General features: G+C 36.2%; 5 protein-coding genes across 6 annotated transcripts in view; 3 read left to right on the forward strand and 2 right to left on the reverse strand.

The window, feature by feature from the left end:
- The window catches only part of LOC117983680 (protein 4.1 homolog), a 202,280-nt gene that overhangs the window by 137,015 nt on the left and 42,922 nt on the right, over positions 1-22,343 (forward strand). The gene's annotated exons all lie outside the window — the stretch shown is intronic.
- On the forward strand, positions 294-2,882 carry LOC117983639 (kxDL motif-containing protein CG10681-like). Its single transcript, XM_034970253.2, has 3 exons — positions 294-652; positions 1,159-1,332; positions 1,865-2,882. The coding sequence occupies exons 1-3, from the start codon at positions 513-515 to the stop codon at positions 2,166-2,168; spliced, it is 618 nt and encodes a 205-aa protein (XP_034826144.1). The 5' UTR covers positions 294-512; the 3' UTR covers positions 2,169-2,882.
- Positions 3,274-5,375, reverse strand: LOC117983640 (ubiquitin-conjugating enzyme E2 T-like). The gene is made up of 2 exons (XM_034970254.2): positions 5,030-5,375; positions 3,274-4,228 (listed from the first exon to the last, which is right to left on the reverse strand). Exons 1-2 carry the CDS (start codon positions 5,280-5,282, stop codon positions 4,014-4,016), a joined length of 468 nt encoding a protein of 155 aa, XP_034826145.2. The 5' UTR covers positions 5,283-5,375; the 3' UTR covers positions 3,274-4,013.
- Positions 6,074-22,343, forward strand: part of LOC117983420 (oxidative stress-induced growth inhibitor 1-like) — a 49,313-nt gene continuing 33,043 nt past the window's right edge. Inside the window, exon 1 of one of the 2 annotated variants that reach the window (XM_034969961.2) lies at positions 6,074-6,361. The gene's annotated coding sequence lies outside the window, so the exon portion shown is untranslated. Of the gene's footprint in view, positions 6,362-15,574; positions 15,681-22,343 lie in introns of those variants that run through there. The other variant, XM_069499763.1, reaches the window with a different exon arrangement.
- On the reverse strand, positions 17,676-21,828 carry LOC138402601 (uncharacterized). Its single transcript, XM_069499835.1, has 3 exons — positions 21,583-21,828; positions 20,546-20,608; positions 17,676-19,955 (listed from the first exon to the last, which is right to left on the reverse strand). The coding sequence occupies exons 2-3, from the start codon at positions 20,606-20,608 to the stop codon at positions 17,676-17,678; spliced, it is 2,343 nt and encodes a 780-aa protein (XP_069355936.1). The 5' UTR covers positions 21,583-21,828.

Below are 22,343 nucleotides of genomic sequence, written 5' to 3' on the forward strand. Positions count from 1 at the left end.
CGATATATTTTTTTAATAAGAATATTAGCCATGTTAAATGACTAATATTCCCCTTTCCTCTCCAACTAAGCGTCGAGCTTGTGCTAGGAGTAGGTACGACAATAGTGCAACGGGCGGGCGCATTTATAACATAAGTAGGTATGGATTATAGTATGGAAGTATGGATTAACCGATTTAGCCGATTTGGTAATCGGCTAAATCGATATTTAAAAATAATCGAAATCAGTCTTACCGATTCGAGCATTACCTACTACCCTACTAGTGTTAAGTGTCAATGTCCATTTGACATTATTTTAATTCAGTAAATCGCCGACCAGAAAAAAAAGGTGTAAATACGGTGTAAATCTTGAAAAGCCACAAAGCAAAATAAGAAGCTTTAGAGTATTTAAAAGAAGTAAATTTTGAATAGGTAGGTAGGCTGTGTTGGTTGGCTTCTGCAGTTTTGTTGTTGTGGGCAAAATTTCCCTTTTTCTTGGGTTCTGAGCGAACTTTAATTAAGTGCCTAGCAAAAAATGGCAAACGACACCCCAGAGAGCGATTTCTCAATAGAATGCTTCCAGAACTACTCAGCTCCAGAGGTATTCGTCCAGGGCCTGGCTGGGATGGTGGACCAGACTGATGTTGAAGTTGTCATACGTGCGCAGAAAACTATGTACGTTTCATTTAATTTATTATTTTAGCTCGTGTGAAAACTAGTCAATAAGATCCCTCACGTTCGTGGTATTCCCTCTGCCTGCCTACTGTAAAACTTCGAATAATCAGGTTACATTACTTCAATTTTATTGATGCAAGTGTCTAGCCGACCGACCGACGGAAGGCGAATTTATTTTTATTGAGCCGACAGTTGTACCGCTAGCAAATCTTTACACCACATAAATTTATTAAAAAGATCAAAAGAATATGAAGGGTAAAAATAAGGGTTCGAAATTTGAGTAGTCCACGCACGAAGTCGCGGGCATAAGCCAGTTTAGATAATAAACTAAATGATACCCATGAACGCGTAAATTCCTGTGGGAACTCTTTGATTTCCCGGGACAAAAATCACTTCGATCCGTTGCTCTGTTGCGACGTGATTGAAGGACAAACCAATAGACCAACAAACAAACACACTTTCACATTTATAATAAGGTTACTGGGGTACTGATAACCATCTTGCAGGCTGCAGAGGTTTGAGAAGACAACAGAAATGCTGACCAACTGCAACCAGCTGTCTGCCAGCAGACTCCGGGCTGCCTCGGTAGAGTTCAAGAAGCACACTCAGCTGCTGCTAGACATGAAGAAGGACCTGGAGTTCATATTCAAGAAGATAAGAGCTATTAAGACTAAGCTGAGGTAACACAATTTTCAACTAGATGATGCCTGTGACTGTGGTTAATATTTTTTTTTTAATTTTGTGATTTGCGATCAGTCCAAGGACTTTTAGCAAATTAGGTGTAGGATATTGTTTAATGGATGGGCTGTAAAAAGCTAGCAGATAGACAGACACACTTTCTGCTTTCTAATATTAGTATGGATGCAAAAAAAATTTTAATAAAGGATTTTGACAACGAAACTTGAAGATTCAACATAGGTACAAAACATTGTACAATGTACATCAACATTAAGAAGGAGATAGGAGATTTAACAGAAGAAGAACATTGTGAGGTATCGCATGCCGGAGATTTCTCCATGTTCTCAGAGGTGTGTGAAGTCATCCAATCCACATTTGGCCAGCTTCTCATTCTGAGAGGCTCAGTATCAAACCTGCGATGGGTTGAGGATACTGAGTCTTTGCACCTAAACATACATTAAGCTATTTACATTTTTATAAATTATAAGTTTTTCTAATTATATAACCTAATAAAATTACTATACTTAATTCCAGCACACAATACCCAGAAGCATACAAACTGGCGGCAGCTGAAGCAGTCATTAAAAAACCAGTCGAAGAACAGGAAGAGTTCCCTTCTGAAACCAAAATAGAATCAAAAATGGTTGCAACCGTCTCCACAGAAACATTGAAACCGACAACCAGCGAGGAAAAGAAACCAAAGAAGAAAACAGATAAAATAGATTCAGAAGTACAGCCTAAGGAGTCTTCTAGAAGTGGGAAGAAGGTTAAAAATAGTAGTTCCTCCGAAACAGAAAGTGCTAGTTCTGGCGATGAAAGTAGTACAGATACTGGTTGATTTTAGTAGTTGGGAACTTGGGTGGGTCTCACTCACAGATCTAATAGAATATATGCAACTAGCGTGGCCCCTGGTCCCTCTCGCTCAAGCAGAGGTACTTGTGAAATGTTATTCCGTTTACGTTTCCTATTTTACGTTCGCTTCGGCTATTGTATTGACCTTATCCTGAGAGTGGCTATAAGTCCCGCAAATTGCTAATGCGCGTGGCCGCGATTTTAGTGACGTGAGCACTAGACTAAAATTTCGAAATTGTATATTTTTCTCGGCTGACGTCAAAATGACGTCATTTCGATGTTAATGAGACATGGTTCCAGCGCAATAGCAATTTGCGAGACTTATACCTACTTAATATTGTTATGATTTTTTAAGTTCTTTATAATTTAACATTGTTATGATGATGCCCGCAACTTCATCCGCGTGGATTAAGTATTTTTAAAAATCCCGTGGGTACTCTTTAATATTCCCCGGGATCTAAGCTAACTCTGTACCAAATTTCATCAAAATCGGTTAAACTGATGGGCCGTGAAAAGCTAGCAGACAGATAGACACACTTTCGCATTTATAATATTAGTATGGGTTTTGCTAGATTTAGTGATACTAAAAATATAAGTTGTAAATATTGAATGTACTATTTCTAAGCATTCCCACTAAACCTGGCCCTGTCAATGTAATGTATTGCTTTAAGTAAAGTTAAATAAACTTTAAAATTATTCATTCTTTCTTTATTTTATAGTACTTAGCATGGTTGTTGCGGATACCAATGTTTTGACATCTGTTCGAATGTCTGAATCAATGCAAATGTTCCGCATTTGCGGATGCGAATATCCGTAACACCGCTGTTGGGTCCCATTGTACACTTTTTTTATTGGTCAATTAGCGAACGAAGATATTATCAATTAGCAAACACGCGCGAGGCACGCGCAACTCTGGCGCCAGCCCACTTTCTTTGCAGGTCGTTACTTGTTGCAAATATGAATCCACAATCTGTAAAAGCTATGCATTAATTGATGCGGATGTCTGAATTAATGCGAATATCCGTAACACTCGTGGGGCCCTGGTACTTAGGTACAAGTTTCTGAAAGAATTTTAGAAATAAAAAAACAAATACAAAATAGGTATCATTTTTATTTATTAAAAAAATATAAAAGACTAGCTTATGCTCGCGACTTCGTCCAGGTGGTCTACACAAATTTTAAACCCCTATTTTCACCCCCTTAGCAGTTGAATTTTCAAAAATCCTTTCTTAGCGGAGGCCTACGTCATAATAGCTATCTGCATGCCAAATTTCAGCCCGATCCGTCCAGTAGTTTGAGCTGTGCGTTGATAGATCAGTCAGTCAGTCACCTTTTCCTTTTATATATTTAGACTATGGCACCGATTCTCTTGTCTTTCTTTAAACTAAATTAAGAGTATCTGCATCTTTTTCTTTTTAATATTGCTAAAAAAGGACGGAACATGAATTTTACATTTTAGTGCACGAAACGAATTTAACCATAGGCTCGCGACTGGCAGCTAAAGTCACGAGGTTTGACGGCTCTAAATTAAATTTAAAACTGTCAAACTGTACCTATCCTTTCCATATCATATTAGTAAGAAGAGGATGCATGCTCTAAAATTTAGTTGTCCTCAGAATCAGTATAAGTCTGCAAATTGCTATTGCACTGGAACCATGTCTCGTTAACATCGAAATGACGTCATTTGACATATATTTAAGTAAAAATATACCATCAGCTCGAAACTTCAGTCTAGTGCTGACGTCACTAAAATGGCGGCCAAGCGCATTAGCAATTTGTCGAACTTGTACCAATTTCATTATTATTTAAACCCAACTTATTGTTTCTTCTCTCACACTGCGTACTGCTCTGTATGTTTCCGCGCATTCTCTAAGAAAGTCTCGTTATCATATTTAAACTCATCTGCAACATCTAACATCAACGGATCCTCCGGGTTTGGATAAGCTAGCAGTGTTTGTATGGCGATGAGGAGAGACTCGATGGTTACAGTGGGCAGCCACGAGCCCTTGGGAGGCATTTTTAGCATGTTCATACAGATTCTACCACCTGCAACAGATTTAAAGAGTCATCATCATCAACCAATAGACGTCCACTGCTGGACATAGGTCTCTTGTAGGGACTTCCACACACCCCCCGGTCTTGCGCCACCTAAATCCAGCGGCTCCCTGTGACTCTTCTGATATCGTCTGTGCACCTAGTGGGCGGTCTTCCAACGCTGCGTCTTCCAGTGCGAGGTCACCATTCCAGCACCTTGGGACCCCAACATCTATCGGTTTTACGAACTATGTGCCCTGCCCATTGTTACTTCAGCTTTGCAACCCGTTGAGCTATGGCGGTTACTCTAGTTCTCCTACGGATCTCCTCATTTCTGATTTGATCATGTAGAAAAACTCCAAGCATAGCTCTCTCTATCGCCTGCTGAGTGCCTCTGAGCTTTCTTATTTAAAGAGTAAGAAATTAGAAATATAAATAAACTTGTAATGCCCACCTCTAGGGCCTAGGCTAAGTAAGTAGTGTTAGCAATTAATTTATTGGTTATACTCGTGACTTCATCCGCGTGGACTACACAAATTCCAAAACTCTATTTCACCCCCTTAGGGGTTGAATTTTGAGAATTAATTTGAAAATTGTGAGTGGAGACCCATGCACTGTTGATCATGACCCCCTTGACGTCAGTAGACATCCCCTCTACAAGTACAGAGATCGAGCCAGTTTTCAAACACACAAAAAGGTTAGTATAGGTCATTAACTGGTGTTAAGTGCCTAAGATTGAGTCTGCAAACTGAAACACTTCAGAAAAGGATTGATGCTACTTGTGTAAGTTATAAGTAACTCAATTTTACAAACCTTTATCAATATTTGGATGGTATACCGGCGTAAGGAACTTGATTTGAGGAGGCTCGAAGGGATATCTATCTGGTATGTTGATACTGAGCTCAAACCTCCCTTTTTCATACGGAGAACCCTGGGGACCGAGCATACTGACTTTTAACACGTCCATGATATCTTCCTTCTCGGGTTGGCAAGTTATTCCCCATGGTGGCCTAGCATTAAGATTTTCAAGCTCACGTAGTAAACGACCTGAACGTGCACTGGACATTTTATTAAGCCTTTTTTGCTTAACAATGCACGATTATTACAAAATAAAGAAAGTTATTATATATTTATTCTCTATGGGGTTAACCTAAAAACATAGAGTAAAGTAATATAGACGTAAAAACAGGTAAAATATAAATTCTATTCCACAGATTAATAGGGATACTATTCTGTCAAGTGTCAGTAATCTTAATCTATGATTGTCAGGGGTCTCTACCTTGTCTATGGTCTACTAGGGATGCCCGATATTCGATAGTTATTGTAATAATAATAATTATCGGTAGGTCAAGACTAAAACTTAGTATTCTAGTTAGTATGTAGCAAAAATTGGTGCTACTATTGACACTAGACTAAGAGCTCATATTTACTTTATATTGAAACTTAAAATTTAATTATAATTTACTAAATACTGATTGTGTTCCCCATTGAAATTTTTTAACATTTTATCTAGAAATCGAATTGCCAATATCCATATCAATATCGTTTACCGATTTTATTTTGATCATGCTTGGAGCACAGATTATATAATAGTGGAGGTCAATGGTCATCTAGAGAGTCTATGGATTTCGTTTAGAAATTAAAGAAAATGAAAACGTATTAAACATGTGAAATTGAGTTTCTAATAGTTTTGAAGCTTGTTCACTTAGAAATTCAGGCAAAAAAAATAACAAACTAATAATGAACTACTGAGTAGGTACTTATATTAGATAATATGATACGTTAAACATATCGGCAAAATGCATCAAAGTTTTAAAACGTTATGTTCAAATGTCACGAAACGACAACAGCGCCAAATTTTGTAAATCGAATGGAGATCATGGAGAACTATAAAAATTCGAATATTTTTACAAGGTGCAGCCTACAGTGCAAGTTTTCTAGAAAAAGAGGAATTGGACTACGGAATAGTTACTTGCAATTTGCGGCTGAAGTGTTCTCGTGTCTTCTACGTTTTGTGCTGGAAAATTAATTAATTGTAGTGCTAGTTTAACCTATATTAATTCACGAAGTAGTTGTTTAGTGTGATTAAAATTTAGAACATAAAAATCGTATTAGAGTTCGCTTTCATCAAGTTAATATTGTTGGGTAAGTAATTTATTATTTTCTTAAATAACTTTATGAAATAAAATTGAAAACCTGGTTCATTTTACCATGGGATATAGTCTTGCTACTAAAGGCATAAAAAGTTCGCAGAATCGATTCATTCACGCCGAATACTCATTGAAAACTTAAGTTTTTCGTAAGGTAAGTACTTCGATAATAATTCTAACTGTTCTTATGAGATTTATGTAGGTAACATGCTTTTGTTCACAGGTTACTTATTTTATAGGTATTTTCCACATTTTCATTCAACCGGATGAACGCTTCGTCTTCCAGTAATTCTACGAATTATCTTTTTACAAAATCACGTAGTTTCTAATGTCGTGCTAGAAATAAATTGGCTTATTTCTTAGTACCTAAACGGCTGTAGTCATAGTTAATAGGAATAGAAAATCAATATAATTTAGTGTTAGGTAACTACTCATCTTATGGAACATCTTTTCAAACCTCTATCAAATTCAAAAATTCAAATAGGTAGTTGCCTATTCCTGTAGATATATACATAGCTTTAGTTTCTGGAATATTCTAGCCTAGGATGTCTCATTAAAAAACTGTTCTCTCTCTCTCTCTCTCCCTAATAATTTAGGTCTGTGTGACTTGACTACATATAATAAGACTAGCTTATGCTCGCGACTTTGTCTGTGTGGATATTATTATCTTACCTCATATTTGATTAAACTCTGTCAATATGTATTTCGCATGCAGCATGGTGAACTACTTGATTACCATAGTAGACAATAGTATAATATTGAACTGTGATATATGTACTCATTCACCAGTAGGCATAATATTATTAAATCAAATCGGATCACTAAAACAATGGCTCATAAGATAATATACCTATACTGTGTTACAATAATATTTTAAAACTAAGCATTATTCTCTTCTGAAATATTTTACTTTTCTGAGAAAAACTATGCACCACTTTTCAATGTTTATATTTTAATTTTTAAATCAATGAGTTATGTTATGCTCATGATTATAAGTGTAACTGACCTAACATAACAATTGGGTATTTTCCTACTTTTGAATTTGATAAATATTATTTCTTTATTATAAACTAGGATAAAAATAATGATGTACGCTGAAAAAAATATTAAAATCCAACATGATTTACAAAGTTACAGGCATTTTAATTTTGGAGTGGGAGGGTCTTCTATATATGCCTTTCTCGCAAAACGAAAATTTTTATGAAACCGCACGAAGCTACTATGGCATTAATAAGGTGTGACGTCAAAATGCTATATCGCTATCTCTGTCTAATCAGAAATATTTAAATGCTTATAACTTTTTGTTATTTGATCGATTTAATTAGTTTTTTCAGTTTACGTCATTATTTTTATCCTAGTTTATAATAAAGTAATAAAAAAATTGGAGTCAAATACCCAATTGTAGGCTGGTGAACAAAGTTGACTATGACACTCTTTTGACTACCTCTTTTGTTCTTTCTGCCTTCTTGACCTCTGAGTTTGTTGTGGGCTCTTCTCAGACCGGCGCGTTTGGAAACCTCGTAGCGTTAGTTTTAAGTTTACGTAATTTATGACTTTGACAATATCCATAGTGCAGTTTTGAGCGCTGTGGTCTTGTAAGTGGGATGTCCCGGGTTCGATTTCCCGGCACGGGCACTTTGGGAATTTATAATTTCTAAAATTGCCTCTGGTCTGGTCTGGTGAGAGGCTGCGGCCGTGGCTAGTTACCACCCTACCGGCAAGGCCGTACCGCTAAGCAATCTAGCGTTCCGGTACAATGCAGTGTAGAAAGAAACCAATAAGAGGTATAGGTGTAACAAAAACTGTTATACCCTTTCCAAATTAGTCTGCTACCATCTTAGAATGCATCATTAACCAATCAACCAGGTGAGATTGCAGTCAAGGGCTAAGAAAAAAATTTAAAATAAAATAAAACATAAAAACAAGAGTGAATAGGCACCTTCTAGGCAAACGCGTCCCATCGTAAGCCACATCACCACTTCCCATCAGGTGTGATCGTGGTCAAGCGTGCACATAATAATGAAAAAAAAAACCAAGCAAACGAAATGACCTTTAATAAATAATTCAATTTTGTATAATCAATCATTTATCTAAATAGCATTGGATTTTTTGTTATTATGATTCAGTTCAATGAAATGTAAATCCATTGAAAAATTGCACAGTTCTTTCTTGCATTAAACATCAATATAAATAAGTACTTAAATAATAACCTTAAATTCTGACTATTTGTAAATACTCAATTATAATATGAGGGTACTTATATAAATCTCTTGTAATTTATCACTATACATATTATAAATGCGAAAGTGTGTTTTTTGTTTGTTGGTTTGTCCTTCAAACACGTCGCAACGGATTGACGTGATTTTTTGCATGGGTATAGTTAAAGACCTGGCGAGTGACATAAGCTACTTTTTATCCCGGAAAATTAAAGAGTTCCCACGGCATTTTGAAAAACAAACAAACTCCTAAAAGGCCGGCAACGCATCGGCGGTTCCTCTGGTGCTGCAAATGTTCATGGGCGGCGGTAATCACTTAACATCAGGTGACCCGCCTGCTCGTTTGCTCGCTATCTTTATTTAAAAAAACCTGAATCCACGCGGACGAATTCGCTGGTATCAGTAATTAATTAATCGGTAATTATATAAAAAAACCAGTCAAGTACGACAAGAAATAACACTTTAATTTTTTTTTGAAATTTTCATTGTACCTATTTTTTGTTATAGCGGTAATACAAATACACATTCTGTGAAAATTTCAACTCTCTACCTATTACGGTTCCCGAGATACAGCCCGCTGACAGACGGACGGACAGCGGAGGCTTAGTAATAGGGTCTTTCTAAAGGTCGATGTCCATTACTCTCGGCCGCGTACTGTAGTTAATGGTTGGCAATCTAAGCAAAAGTTGCCTAGTCACTCAGCCACAGATAGGTATAATCAATATACCATAGCTACCTTATTTGCATACTCTCGGTCAATACCCGACTGCCACACTCAGAATGTTGCATAATATTTCGCAAAACGGATAACGTGGATTAGGACTTGACCACACTATCATAGAGTAAGAATAGTATGCTATTTACCTACCAGAGGTTCGGTTCGACGCGACAGTACGCGACAGGTCGAGCTCCGTCTGTCTATCGTGTCTGTCAATAAAACCTTACCTTCTAGGTAGGCCTTGTAGCACAAGTAAAGGAAAAAATCCGAAAACCGTGAACTTGTGGTTGGTTACATCACAAAAAAACCGGTCAAGTGCGAGTGAGGCTCTCGCAACGAGGGTTCCATTTGTACGATACACATTTTTTACGATAATTCAAAAACTATGATGCATAAAAATAAATAAAAATCTGTTTTAGAATGCACAGGTGAAGACCTTTCATATGATACCCCTCTTGATATAATTATCTTACTTCGAAAATTGAAAATACTAATGACCACAATTTAATTTTTTTTGTGTGATGTAACCCTGAATTCACGGTTTTCAGATTTTTTCCCGAATGTCTGCTTTAAGACCTACCTACCTGCCAATTTTCATGATTCTAGAATCTAGGTCACATCTACCGCCTAACAGTAGATTCTTTTTCAGGCAATTTTTTAAATTTTTCTTTCCGGAAGAAAGAACCATCCTCGTACTTCAAGAAATATTATAGAAAAAGAATTAGCGAAATCGGTTCAGCTGTTCTCGAGATTTGCGATCAGCAACACATTCAGCGATTCATTTTTATAAATAGAGATTTTGAATATTTTTTTTTTGATTTGATATATTATACAGATAGATACCTAGATAGTAAGGTAATATGTACTTTATCGACCAGGAGATTAGATTAGGTTTATTCTAGGTATAGGTATTATAAAATAGGTTTCAAGTGTCGTATTTCATCGAGTACGTCTGTGTTGTATAATGCCTAGACTAGGTAAACCCTCGCAAGCTGGCACATATCCAATTTCATTACAAACACTGTAAATATTATGGTTTCCTAAGGCTCAAGGTGTTTTGTTATACATAGTATGTAGTACATATGTATGTATCTATATCTATACTTTTTTTATTTTTTTTAAAGAATATTAGCCATGCTAACCATGAATAATATTCCCGTTTCCCCTCCAACTAAGCGTAAAGCTTGTGATAAGAGTAGTACCTACACTACATAGGTTTTTTATCCCGGAAAATTAAAGAGTTCCCACGGGATTTTTAAAAACCTAAATCCACGCGGACGAAGTCGCGGGCATCATCTAGTAAGTATATAGAAGTATAGAGCCTCAATAGCTCAATGATTAAGGCGCGAACTGAAATCCGAAAGGTCGGCAGTTCAAACCCCACCCGTTGCACTATAATTGTCGTACCTACTCCTAGCACAAGCCTGACGCTTAGTTGGAGTGGAAAGGGGAATATTTGTCATTTAACATATTCTTTTTTTTCTTTTTCTTGGAACAGTTCAAAAGATAAGCTAAGTACATAAATTCAACATACATTATTCAGGTAATATAATGTCGATATGGTCGATAGTCCTTGAAATATTGCTGATTCATTCAATGTTATTTATACAACATGTTTTATGGCAGCGCTATGGTTACAGAATTACATACATAAAACCTTTCTCACACTAGACCGTACAATAGGTAAATATAAATTAGCATCAAAAATTCGTTGAATTTAAGAAAAAAATAAGTAAGTGACTTTAGAATCGTATGTTCGTCTTCTCGTGCAAAATTCGTCAGTGCTTGAAGACCAAAGTCTTCGAACAGTGCGTGTTGCCAGTGATGACATATGGATCCGAGACCTCATAAGAAAGCTCAGAGTCACTCAGCGGGCGATGGAGAGAGCTATGTGCGGAGTTTCTCACGCAGACGAAATCGCATGCATCATCTAGTTCTTTATAATAGATATTGTACTGTGTTTAGAACCTTAGTGCTAATAAGTAATACACATAGCTATAGAACGCAAATAATATGTCGTGGGAACCATCCATATGGTATACAATTATAAAATTGGCTATATCTATATATTATATTATTTGAAGCCTCAATAGCTCAACGGGTAAAGGAGTGGACTGAAAACCGAAGGTCGACGGTTCAAATCCCGCCCGTTGCACTATTGTCGTACCTACTCCTAGCACAAGCCTGAAGCTTAGTTGGAGAGGAAAGGGGAATATTAGTCATTTAACATGGCTAATATTCTTTAAAAAAAAAAAAAACATATAAAATTCAAACTTCTGACTGACTGACTTAAATATATATCAACACACAGCCTAAAGCGCTGGTCCTAGAGACATAAAATTCGGTGGGTGTGTTCTTTTTAAAGAGCAGGTATCCACTAGGATTTTTTTAAATTCCACCCCTAAGTGGGTGGAAGTTTGTATGAAAATCCGTAATTTTTGAAGTTACATAGTATTAATTAAGCTTTCGGTTAAAAATAAAAAATAAACGTATTTCACGATTTTTGGAAATTCTACTACCAAGAGGGGGATAGGGGATGACAGTTTGTATGAAAGTCCGTCATTTTTCAAGTTATTTACATGAAAATTGGTATTTGGGTTTTCGGCAACAAATGAAGAAATATGTATTTCAAGGATTTTTGGAAATTAAACCCCCACCTCGAAATTCCACCCGAGCGAAGCCGGGGCGGGTTAGCTAGTAGATATATAAAAGAAAAAGCTGACTGACTGATCTATCCACGCACAGCTCAAGCCACTGAACGCCTATAGGTTACAGGTGCCCTATAGGTTTTGATTCCCTTGACGTATCTTGACAGACAGACAACGAAGTGATCATAATAAGGGTTTCTTTTTCCTTTTGAAGTACGGAACCCTAAAAAAACGGGGAAGGTCGCGTATAGCGTACAGCTGCGCAGTAAGTGATAAGATTCTGCTGATTTATACCTACTTTGACATTTGACCTTTTCATAATCTATAGTAATACAAGCACTATTCTATCTTTCTATGTAAAAGGGCAAAGTGCTTGTTACTTTATCAATAATTGTTATCAGAACATGTCTCATTGATAAAAAGACACTGATTTCTTCACTACCTACCCTTATTATAAATGCGAAAGTGTCACTTTGTTGTCTGTCTGCCGGTCTATCAAAAAACCTACAGGGCACTTCCCGTTGACCTAAAATCATAAAATTGGCTGGTAGGTAGGGTAGGTCTTATAGCAGACATTAGGGGAAAATCTGAAAACCGTGAATTTGTGGTATCATCACACAAAAAAATTGAATTGTGGTCATGAACTAAAAATTAGTATTTTCAATTTTCGAAATAAGATAACTATATCAAGTGGGGTATCATATGAAAGGGATTCACCTGTGCATTCTAAAACAGATTTTTATTTATTTTTATTCATCATAGTTTTTGAATTATCGAGCAAAATGCCGAAAAAATACGACTGTAGTACGGAAACTTCGTTGCGCGAGCCTGACTCGCACTTGACCGGTTTTTACAGATGTTATAAGTAGGTTATTTATAACAATGTCTACACGATGTCCACACATGTTAGTTCAGCGATATAGGAAATTTTGGTCGGATTAAGATAACTGTGAACACATTCGTCATTGTCTCCAATTTGGCGAATTGACCTTACAACTTATTTTCGTCTGTCGTAGATTGTGCGGATGGGTGGCATGGCAACGACCAATGTTAATATTTATATCTTTTATAATATTATTATGGACTAAGAGCCAGCGCGTACCATACCTCCATTATTTTATAAAAGCTGAAAGTTTATCTGCGTATTGTCTCCAGCCCAGGGAGGAACGATCAGCGACTATTGAATAGGTATTGAATTAAATTGATGATTGAAAAAAAATTGTTCTACCACAACCCATAGCCGGCTCACTACTGAGTATGGGTATCTTCTCAAAATGAGAAGGGTTAGGCTATAGTCCACCACGCTGGCCAAGTGCGGATTATCAATAACTCGTTGATTTTAACTCTATCTCAGCCTTAGGGTGAGATCTAAGGAGCGCACTCTGACTTAGCTTAGACTTAAGACAGAGTTAAAACGAAACAGAGCTATATCTCTCACATAAATCTGTCTCGTTTTAACTCAATCTTAAGTCTGAGCAAAGTCAAAGTGCGCTCTATAGATCTCAGCCTTAGACTAGATCTAACCAAATCTTGAACGCTAAAGGTTAGGTCGTTACTCTCAGTAAAACAGTATTTTATATATAGTATACCTATACCATGCTATGGAGCGAGCTATGTTTGGGTGTGACTCTCAGGGATAAAATCCGGAACGAGGAAATTCGCAGAAGAACAAAAGCGACCGACATAGCTCAAAGGATTAGCGCGCTGAAGTGGCAATGGGCAGGCCATGTCTGTCGCAGAACCGATGGCCGATGGGGCAGACGTGTTCTGGAGTGGAGACCGCGTACCGGTAAGCGCAGTGTGGGAGACCCCCAGCCCGCTGAACCGATGACCTGAAGAAGGTGGTGGGTGGATGAGGAAGGCGGAGGACCGTGTTTGGTGGCGCGCTCTTGGAAAGGCCTATGTCCAGCAGTGGACTCAAACAGGCTGATGGATGGATGGATGGATGATACCTAAATACAATTAAATTACTCAATGATATTGCAAATTAATTCAATCACCTTGGACTGAACGCGAGCGCACGCTAATTACCAAGATTAACAATGACAAGCTGTATCGATACAAACCTAAATCATCTGTACAAACCTAAATATATAAAAGGAAAAGCTGACTGACTGACTGATCTAGCAACGCACAGCTCAAACTACTGTACGGATCGGGCTAAAAGGAGATCATTCTAGCTCCATACATTTTTGACCCTTTTATTTTTATTTATTTTATTATAAAGGCACACAAAACAGGTGTCAGCTATAAATGGATGGCTTATCACCGTGGCCACTTTTTTTGTTTGTCAAAATGTATTTGTACGTGAGTATTTGACAAACAACGTGAAGTGTAGAAGGAATGACATTTCACAAGTAAGAAAATCTGCTTGAGCGAGAGGGACTGAGGGGGCCACGCTAGTTGCATATCTGGACATATCTGTGTATGTGTGTCTAATACATAGAGATATAGCTGTGGCATATACAATTACAATTTCAAATTCAGAAGGCAGTGTCACAATATGTAAAGTTTTAAATTGTTAAACAGGAGACCCTCCGTTATTTGCACTACACAAACGTAATTCGGTTCTCATTTGAATATTAACCAATCAAACTCTACGTAATGTTGTTAACGTTCTAGATACTAATCCATATTAATCCATACTTCATACTAATATTATAAATGGGAAAGTGTATGTCTGTCTGTCTGCTTGCTTCACGGCCCAACAGGTTAACAAATAATTATATACTAGCTTATGCCCGCGACTTCGTCCGCGTGAACTACACAAATTTCAAACCCCTATTTCATCCCCTTAGGGGTTGAATTTTCAAAAATCCTTTCTTAGCGGATGCCTACGTCATAATAGCTATCTGCATGCCAAATTTCAGCCCGATCCGTCCAGTAGTATAAGCTATACGTTGATAGATCAGTCAGTCAGTCAGTCACCTTTTCCTTTTATATATATTTAGATAATAATTTGACGAAATTCGGTACAGAGTTAGCTTACATTCCGGGGAAGGACATAGGCTTCTTTTTATCCCGGCAAATCAAAGGGTTCCCGTGGAATTTTTTAAAAACCAAAATCCGCACGAACGAAGTCGTGTCTCTGGTGTATAATATGTCTCTGGTTTCCAGATTTCTAGGAAGGAAGGATAACTAGTTTTAAAGTTACACAGGTTTCACGAGTTGTATATGTAAACTAGCTTATGCTCGCGACTTCGTCCGTGTGGACTACATAAATTTCAAACTCCCACTTCACCAACATTTTGAAAAACTACTCCTTACAAAGAACACACCCTCCAAATTTCATGTCTCTAGGGCCAGCGGTTTAGGCTATGCGTCAGTCAGTCAGTCAGGACTTTGAACTTTATACATACAGATTCCTGAGACGGTCTAACTTTCAAACTGAATATTTTAACAGAAATCTGGAAACCACAGACATAGATTAGTTTCTAGAACGAATCCATTGAGTTTGATTGGGTTTTATTGAAATGAGAACCTACGTTCGTATGGAGCGAGTGACGGGGAGACCCCTCTGAGTTTTCAGAAGTTCAGAGTCATCACTCGTCAATCGTCATCGTGAGTTGAGACTTGAATTGAACACACACTACTATCACTATTCACTTAGTTTTAGTTTAGTTTACCCGCGACCGTGGTGCAGTGCGGACGTATGTTTCGTTATCATTCGCCGGTTGTACTCGTACGATACAAGGTTGCAGTGATTTATCGTTTTATTCATTTTTTGTGGAGGTAATCGAGTTTATATACTTAGATTGATATTCTTTCTAGCTATTCTTCTTGTACTAAGAATTTAGGTTATAAATTGTTTCAATTCCATGTAACCGGCCGGTTTTCCCGCACGTAGGTAAATATGAAATAAATTGTTATATTTCCTAGAATATGTTACTACTAACTAATGAGTAGTTATTAACTTAATAGTTTCTTAGTAGTATTTTAAGTAGCTTTATTGTAATAAATAATGTACAAAATTATAAATGCGTGAAACAAATTCTTGGGGAAAAATAATAAGTTTCTCGTTAAACTGCTTAAATTTTTAAAATAAGTTAAAAAAATTAAGTGGTTTTCATTGAGATTTTTTTACTTATTAAAAATTGTTTAATGAAATCCGCATATTCTTGAAGAATTTAATGTTTTTACATTTTGCACATGAAGTTTAATTGCTTTGGACTTTCTGGAGAATGTCTATGCTTCTTTTTAGGGTTCCGTACCTACCTCAAAAGGAAAAACGGAACCCTTATAGGATCACTTTGTTGTCCGTCTGTCTGTCTGTCAAGAAACCTACACGGTACTTCCCGTTGACCTTGAATCATGAAATTTGGCAGGTAGGTAGGTCTTATAGCAGATATTAGGGGAGAAATCTGAAAGAAAACCGTGAATTCTTGGTTCACACAAAAAAAATTGTGGTCATAAACTAATAATTAGTATTTTAATTTTATGAAGTGAGATAACTATATCAAGTGGGGTATCATATGAAAGGTCTTCACCTGCGCATTCTAAAACAGATTTTTATTTATTTTTATGCATCATAGTTTTTGAATTATCAATAATTCATTCAATCACGCCGCAACGCAGTAACAGATTGACCTTAATTTTTACGTGAATATAGTTGAAGACCTGGAAAGTGATATAGGATATCCCGGAAAATCAAAACGTTCCCGCGGGATTTCTGAAAATTCAAATCCACTTGAATGAAGTCGTAGTCGTAACGTAGTTCTGTAATAAGATTTTTTTTAAAGAATGTTAGCCATGTTAAATGACTAATATTCCCCTTTCCTCTCCAACTAAGCGTCGAGCTTGTGCTAGGAGTAGGTACGACAATAGTGCAACGGGCGGGGTTTGAACTGTCGACCTTTCGGTTTTCAGTCCACTCTTTTACCAGTTGAGCTATTGAGGCTTAATTGATAACACTAATCGCTTTACGCTAGATATAGGCAACAGGAATAGATCACAAACAAGGAAATCAAATAAAAACTAGATAGCGCAAAAAGGTATAATTGCGAAAGCGGTCTCTTACAGTAACCTTCGTTCGAGCACGGAATTAGTTTTCATTTTGCTCGACTGGTTCCGTGACTTCCGGAAAATTAAGTTTTACTTCCGGTATAGGGTCAATCGGCCCTTTCACGACCAGTTAGTCGACTTGGTGTCTTTAAAGTTACGTAGTTCTTCAAAATATACCTTTTTAGCCGAAATTACAACTTAAATCGATAAAAAAAGCATTAAAGAAATTAATCACTATATGTTTTAAGCATTTTTATTTCTCTATTATTAGCAATATTCCGATTTATCGAAAAGGGCGTTTTTTTCAGTTTACGACCATTCTTCGTTAGTTCACGGCCACACTTTCGTCAGTTTACGACCATTTAAATGCCACTGAAAAAGGAGCTTTCGATGTATTTATTTAAAGTCGAAAATAAAAATAACAATATTTTCTCTGATATCACGTTTATTTATTTCTTCTATTAACTATTAATCAATATGTTTATAAAAAAAACTAACAAAAATAACTAAGTAATAATATCGTATCGAAAATAGATAGTGGGAAAACATAATTAATTATGTTTTTTTTTAAATATCACGTTTATTTACTTCTTCTATAAATTATTAATCAATATGTTATCAAAAATAACTAAGCAATAATTTCTTATCGAAATTAGAATATAATGGACAAAAATAATTAATTATGATTATTATTAACATAATAAATAATTTATATTATTATATAAATTACTTATTATTATCTTGCATACAAAATGGGCATATGTAATCCGATATTGCTGCTTCAATATATGGAACTTGTTCCAACATTGTACATTTTAGATGGAACCAGCGGACGCATTTATCACAGCCGATATTTTTTTCCGAATCATCCTCAACGTCGCTTATCAAGTCTTCATAACATTGGCTGCATTGCAAAACCTCCTTTTTTGAGGTGCTCTTCACCACTGTCCTTTTTTTCTTTATTCTTTTCTCTTTTTCTTTAGCTTTCCTATCTTTTTCTTCTGCTTTTAATTGTCGCTTTTGTTTTTTTTCCATTTCTAAATTTTCTTTATCTTGGTCTTTTTTTTGGTAATAAGCTCTCCAAGCTTTAGAAGAAATTGCACTAGGTAATTTAGGTCCAATCTTTTTATCTTTTGGTGCTGGTGGCTCCGGAAAATGTAAATGTTTTTCGAAGATATCATCAAAAGACATGTCATTTTGTGTTTGTGATATTTCGAGTTCAGAAAATGGCAAAACCGATATATCGTCTAAAGATATATATGAGCCAGGTTGAGGTAAACTTATATTTGCAGCATCAGTAATTAGTTCCGTGGTCAAAATGTTGATATTCGGGCTTGAACATGAAGCAGGAGCTGGTGGCGTAATAGTGTCAATATTTGGGTTGCAACTTGGAGCTTGTAGTGTAAAAATATCAATATTTGAGCTGAAATTAGAGGGATTATTCAGGCTGGAACAAGCAGTAGTTTGTGGCACGATTCCAGGCTCATCAAAGTTTAAATTGTCTGGAGTAACTGCACAGTTCGTTTCAGTCACAAGGTCTTCAAGTATGCTCGAACTCTGATTAGAAGTTGCAGATGTTCGAGGCGTCTTTGACTTGGAACGGCGATTTTCGATGAATTTTGCTCTAGCCTTTTCAATTTCTTCCAGAATAGGCGTTGCTTCAATATTTCGACTGGCCAAGTCTGTCTGGATTAATGATATAACCTTCAAGGCTGCATCGAAATCTCTTGCATACACCGTTTTTGCTCTATTTGATGTTGGACTTATTAGTTTCTGTAAGTCCTTGACACATTTTGTGTAGTCTACGTTATTTTCATTTAAGGGGTACAACCCACATTTTCGAAACCCATTTTTGATGGTCTCGTCCAAGTCAATTAAAGTGAAAGTCTCTTTAAGAATTTCACAAAAATTAAGTTTGGTAATGGTTTTGTTAATGTTCTCAGGGCGAACCTGCCAATTCCTTACAGTATTTTTCCACTTTTGCTTCAGCGGCCTAAACACGCTTACGTCAGCCGGCTGAAGCATATGCGTTGTGTTAGCTGGTAAAGCATATAATATTATGCCATTTCGGTCACAAAACTCACTCAATGAGTATGTCATATGAGACTTGTGCCCGTCTATAAATAGAATCACAGGCTTTTTGATACCGCTTTTGGCTATCCAATCATTCAAATCATTACATACATATTCATAGAAGACTTCGCTCTTCATCCAACCGCTTTCGGAACGTCCAAGTACCCATGATTCTGGCATATTATCAATGATAGCCTTAGGAGGTCTTACGTAGGGGAATATTACAAGGGGTGGGCATAATTTACCACTTGCTGTAAATACCACCAATACAGTGATATTTTCTTTTTCATTATTTTGTTTAATTACATATACGTTTTTGTATCCTCTAGGTCCCAAAACTTTACCACTCTTTGGGCACAGAGAGAATCCGGTTTCATCTCCGTTAAATATCCTGTCTGGTTCTTCAAATATGTCCAAAGCAGCAATAGACGCCATATAATCTCTCAATTCCTTGAACCACGACCTTATGCGGGTCTCGGTTACTGCGGCTCGGGCATTGTTAATGCCTTCTGGTACTCTAATACTAATTTCGGGATGTCGTTTTAAGAAATTGTGGTACCAAGTATCACCTGGCTTACCCTCCTTAAAAGGGTTTTTAATTCCAGAATCGCGAATGATTTTGGATACACTTTCTATTAGATCTTGTTTAGTTAGTGGAAATCCACATTTAGCCATGTTTATAAGCCATTTAGATAGCTTTTCTTCAATTTCACGACCTAATACAGGGTCTGGGCCTACTTTAGGCATTGTGCTCGCTGCTATTTTACCCGACAGTCGATCATAAACGGTCGTTTTTGGCACCCCATAAAACCGGCAGGCTTCTCTTATTCCCATTTTTTTGTTTTGTATGTCTTCTATTGCTTTCATTAAATTTTCTTCCTTGTAGTTGAAAAGACTACGTATGGTAGACTTTTTTGATATCGCCCGCGCCTTCTGCAAAATACATTTTACTAAAGTAAGTACATTAAAAAAACAGAAAATATCATATTAGTGGTAATATATATAATATTATAAATTGAAAATGTAACCATGTTAGTTGTATTTGCAAGTTATAAAAAACTTGTATATAAAATATGCAATATACATATTATAAACAGAAAATATCAACGTGTTAGTGGTATTTGCAACAAGTGATGAAATAATGTATGCCTTTGGTGATATTTTTATACATAAGACCTCATAAAATCATCGTTGCTAAACAGTGTTAATTAAGGGTACTTGGATATTCACGAAGTTGTTGATGAAAAGTGGGTTATTATATGAATACTTTAATAATGATTTCAGTGGTTATTTTAATAATGAGGCTGAAGTTGTCGTATAAGAAGTTTCTGCTATTTGATGAACTTTTTTGAAATCATGACATACCCTTGCCGAAAAATAAGCAACGAAGTCGGATCTCCACCAAAATGTTAATAATCTTACTTCTATATAGAAGTTATATATACCGACTCCCTATCTTTCTATCAAAATGGTTCATTGTCATAATATTATTGTAAGCTAGGTAATAATTTAATAGATCATACCAATTTATCTTTATCGTTTGCTTTTTTCTGTTTATTTTTTTTCGGTTTAGGTGGTGGAACCATCTGTAAATAGAAATAAAACACGTGCAACATATACCAAGCACCAAACCCGTTAGTACGCAGTCAGACATCTTTGTGAAAGCAGTATAAGTTTATTACTGTTTAAATAATATGGCCATACCGAACTTAATTATTTATAAAAGAAAGAAAGTAGGTTTCAATTCAATTTATCGTCAGAAATCTTCGTGAACAACACTTAACATTTGTGTATGAGAAAAGAAGTTGGTTCTCGATCATAGTTAGGTCTTTTGCCACATCACATTAATATTTCTGGTTGCGATTAAATCAATAAACGATCGCCAAAATATAGACATTAAATTGATGTTCGTATAGTCGCAAGCTAATCAGTAGGTATACGACCACCAAAATGTAGTCAAACTAATGAAAATAACTACGTGGTCGTTAACTAGTCTGTATACGACCACCAAAATGTAGTCAAACTAATGAAAATAACTACGTGGTCGTTAACTAGTCTGTATACGACCACTAAAATATAGTCAAACTAATGAAAATAACTACGTGGTCGTTAACTAGTCTGTATACGCCCGCAAAAAACTGAGACTTTTGTATGTAATAAAATTGGTGGTCGACAGATGATCCGTTCCCGACCACTTTGTATTTAGCTATCTTAATACATTTAGATTTCTAGGTTTTATCTATATTTTGCTGGTCGCAATCTGACATCTAAATAAAGCATGTTTATTAGGATGCCAAGAAACAATAACATTTACACCCATATAAAGCTGCATGTTAGAAAAGCTGAAATAAGATTCGATGAAAACCGCTCTTTTACGACCATGTGTTCGTAAACGGAAGGAAGCTTAGTTTTAGTCAGCCCATTAGCGACCACCCTTTATTTATATTAAATAAACCATTTTTTGAATCAAATATGGACTCAAAGATATATTTCAATCATACTCTAACACCTCAAGTGCAATAAGTATGCACAAACTTTATTAAAAACATGTTTTACTTACTGTTGAAGTTTGTCTCCTCACTAATTTTTTATTAACTTTTTGCTCCAAAATCGACACATGCGCTCCGTCTCAGATTCGTCAACTCACTGTGAGACACTAACAAATACTGGGTCAGCCAAATTTTACTTGAGGGAAAGAGATGGACAGAGCATGCTCTTGCAGCAAAATGAACGATCGCTGCGTTATTATTACAACTATTTTTGGTTGTTTTCTGAAAAATGGTCGGGAACAGGCTGTGGTCGCCAAACCGGCCAAATGACCCTAGGTATGTATCAAAACTTAAAATTAAGTTTTACGTCGCTACACAAAATCAACATTTCCGGAAAGTTTTAATATTTCCGGTATGTATCAAAACTTATTAAGTTTTTCGCTACACAATGGGGCCGATTCTTTTGTACATACTTTAAACTAAACTAAATTAACATGTCTAAATATATTGCTATCCTTTTCCGCAAGCAACATTATGAAAGGGATAGCAATAGATTTAGACGTGCCATTTTAGTTTAGTTTAGAGATTGTGTACAACGGAATTAGCCACACTGGCACCGATTCCGTTGTCTTTCTCTAAACTAAATTTAGAGTATCTGCATCCTTTTCTTTTTAACCGACTTCAAAAAAAGGAAGAGGTTCTCAATTCGTTGGAATCTTTTTTTTTTAATTTTTTTTATGTATGTTTCCCGATTACTCGTAAACGCCTGGACCGATTTTGAAAATTCTTTTTTTGTTTGAAAGGGTATACTTCAAAGTTGGTCCCATTTTAA

The sequence above is a fragment of the Maniola hyperantus genome, chromosome 7, assembly GCF_902806685.2.
Source record: "Maniola hyperantus chromosome 7, iAphHyp1.2, whole genome shotgun sequence".
Taxonomy (NCBI): domain Eukaryota; kingdom Metazoa; phylum Arthropoda; class Insecta; order Lepidoptera; family Nymphalidae; genus Maniola; species Maniola hyperantus.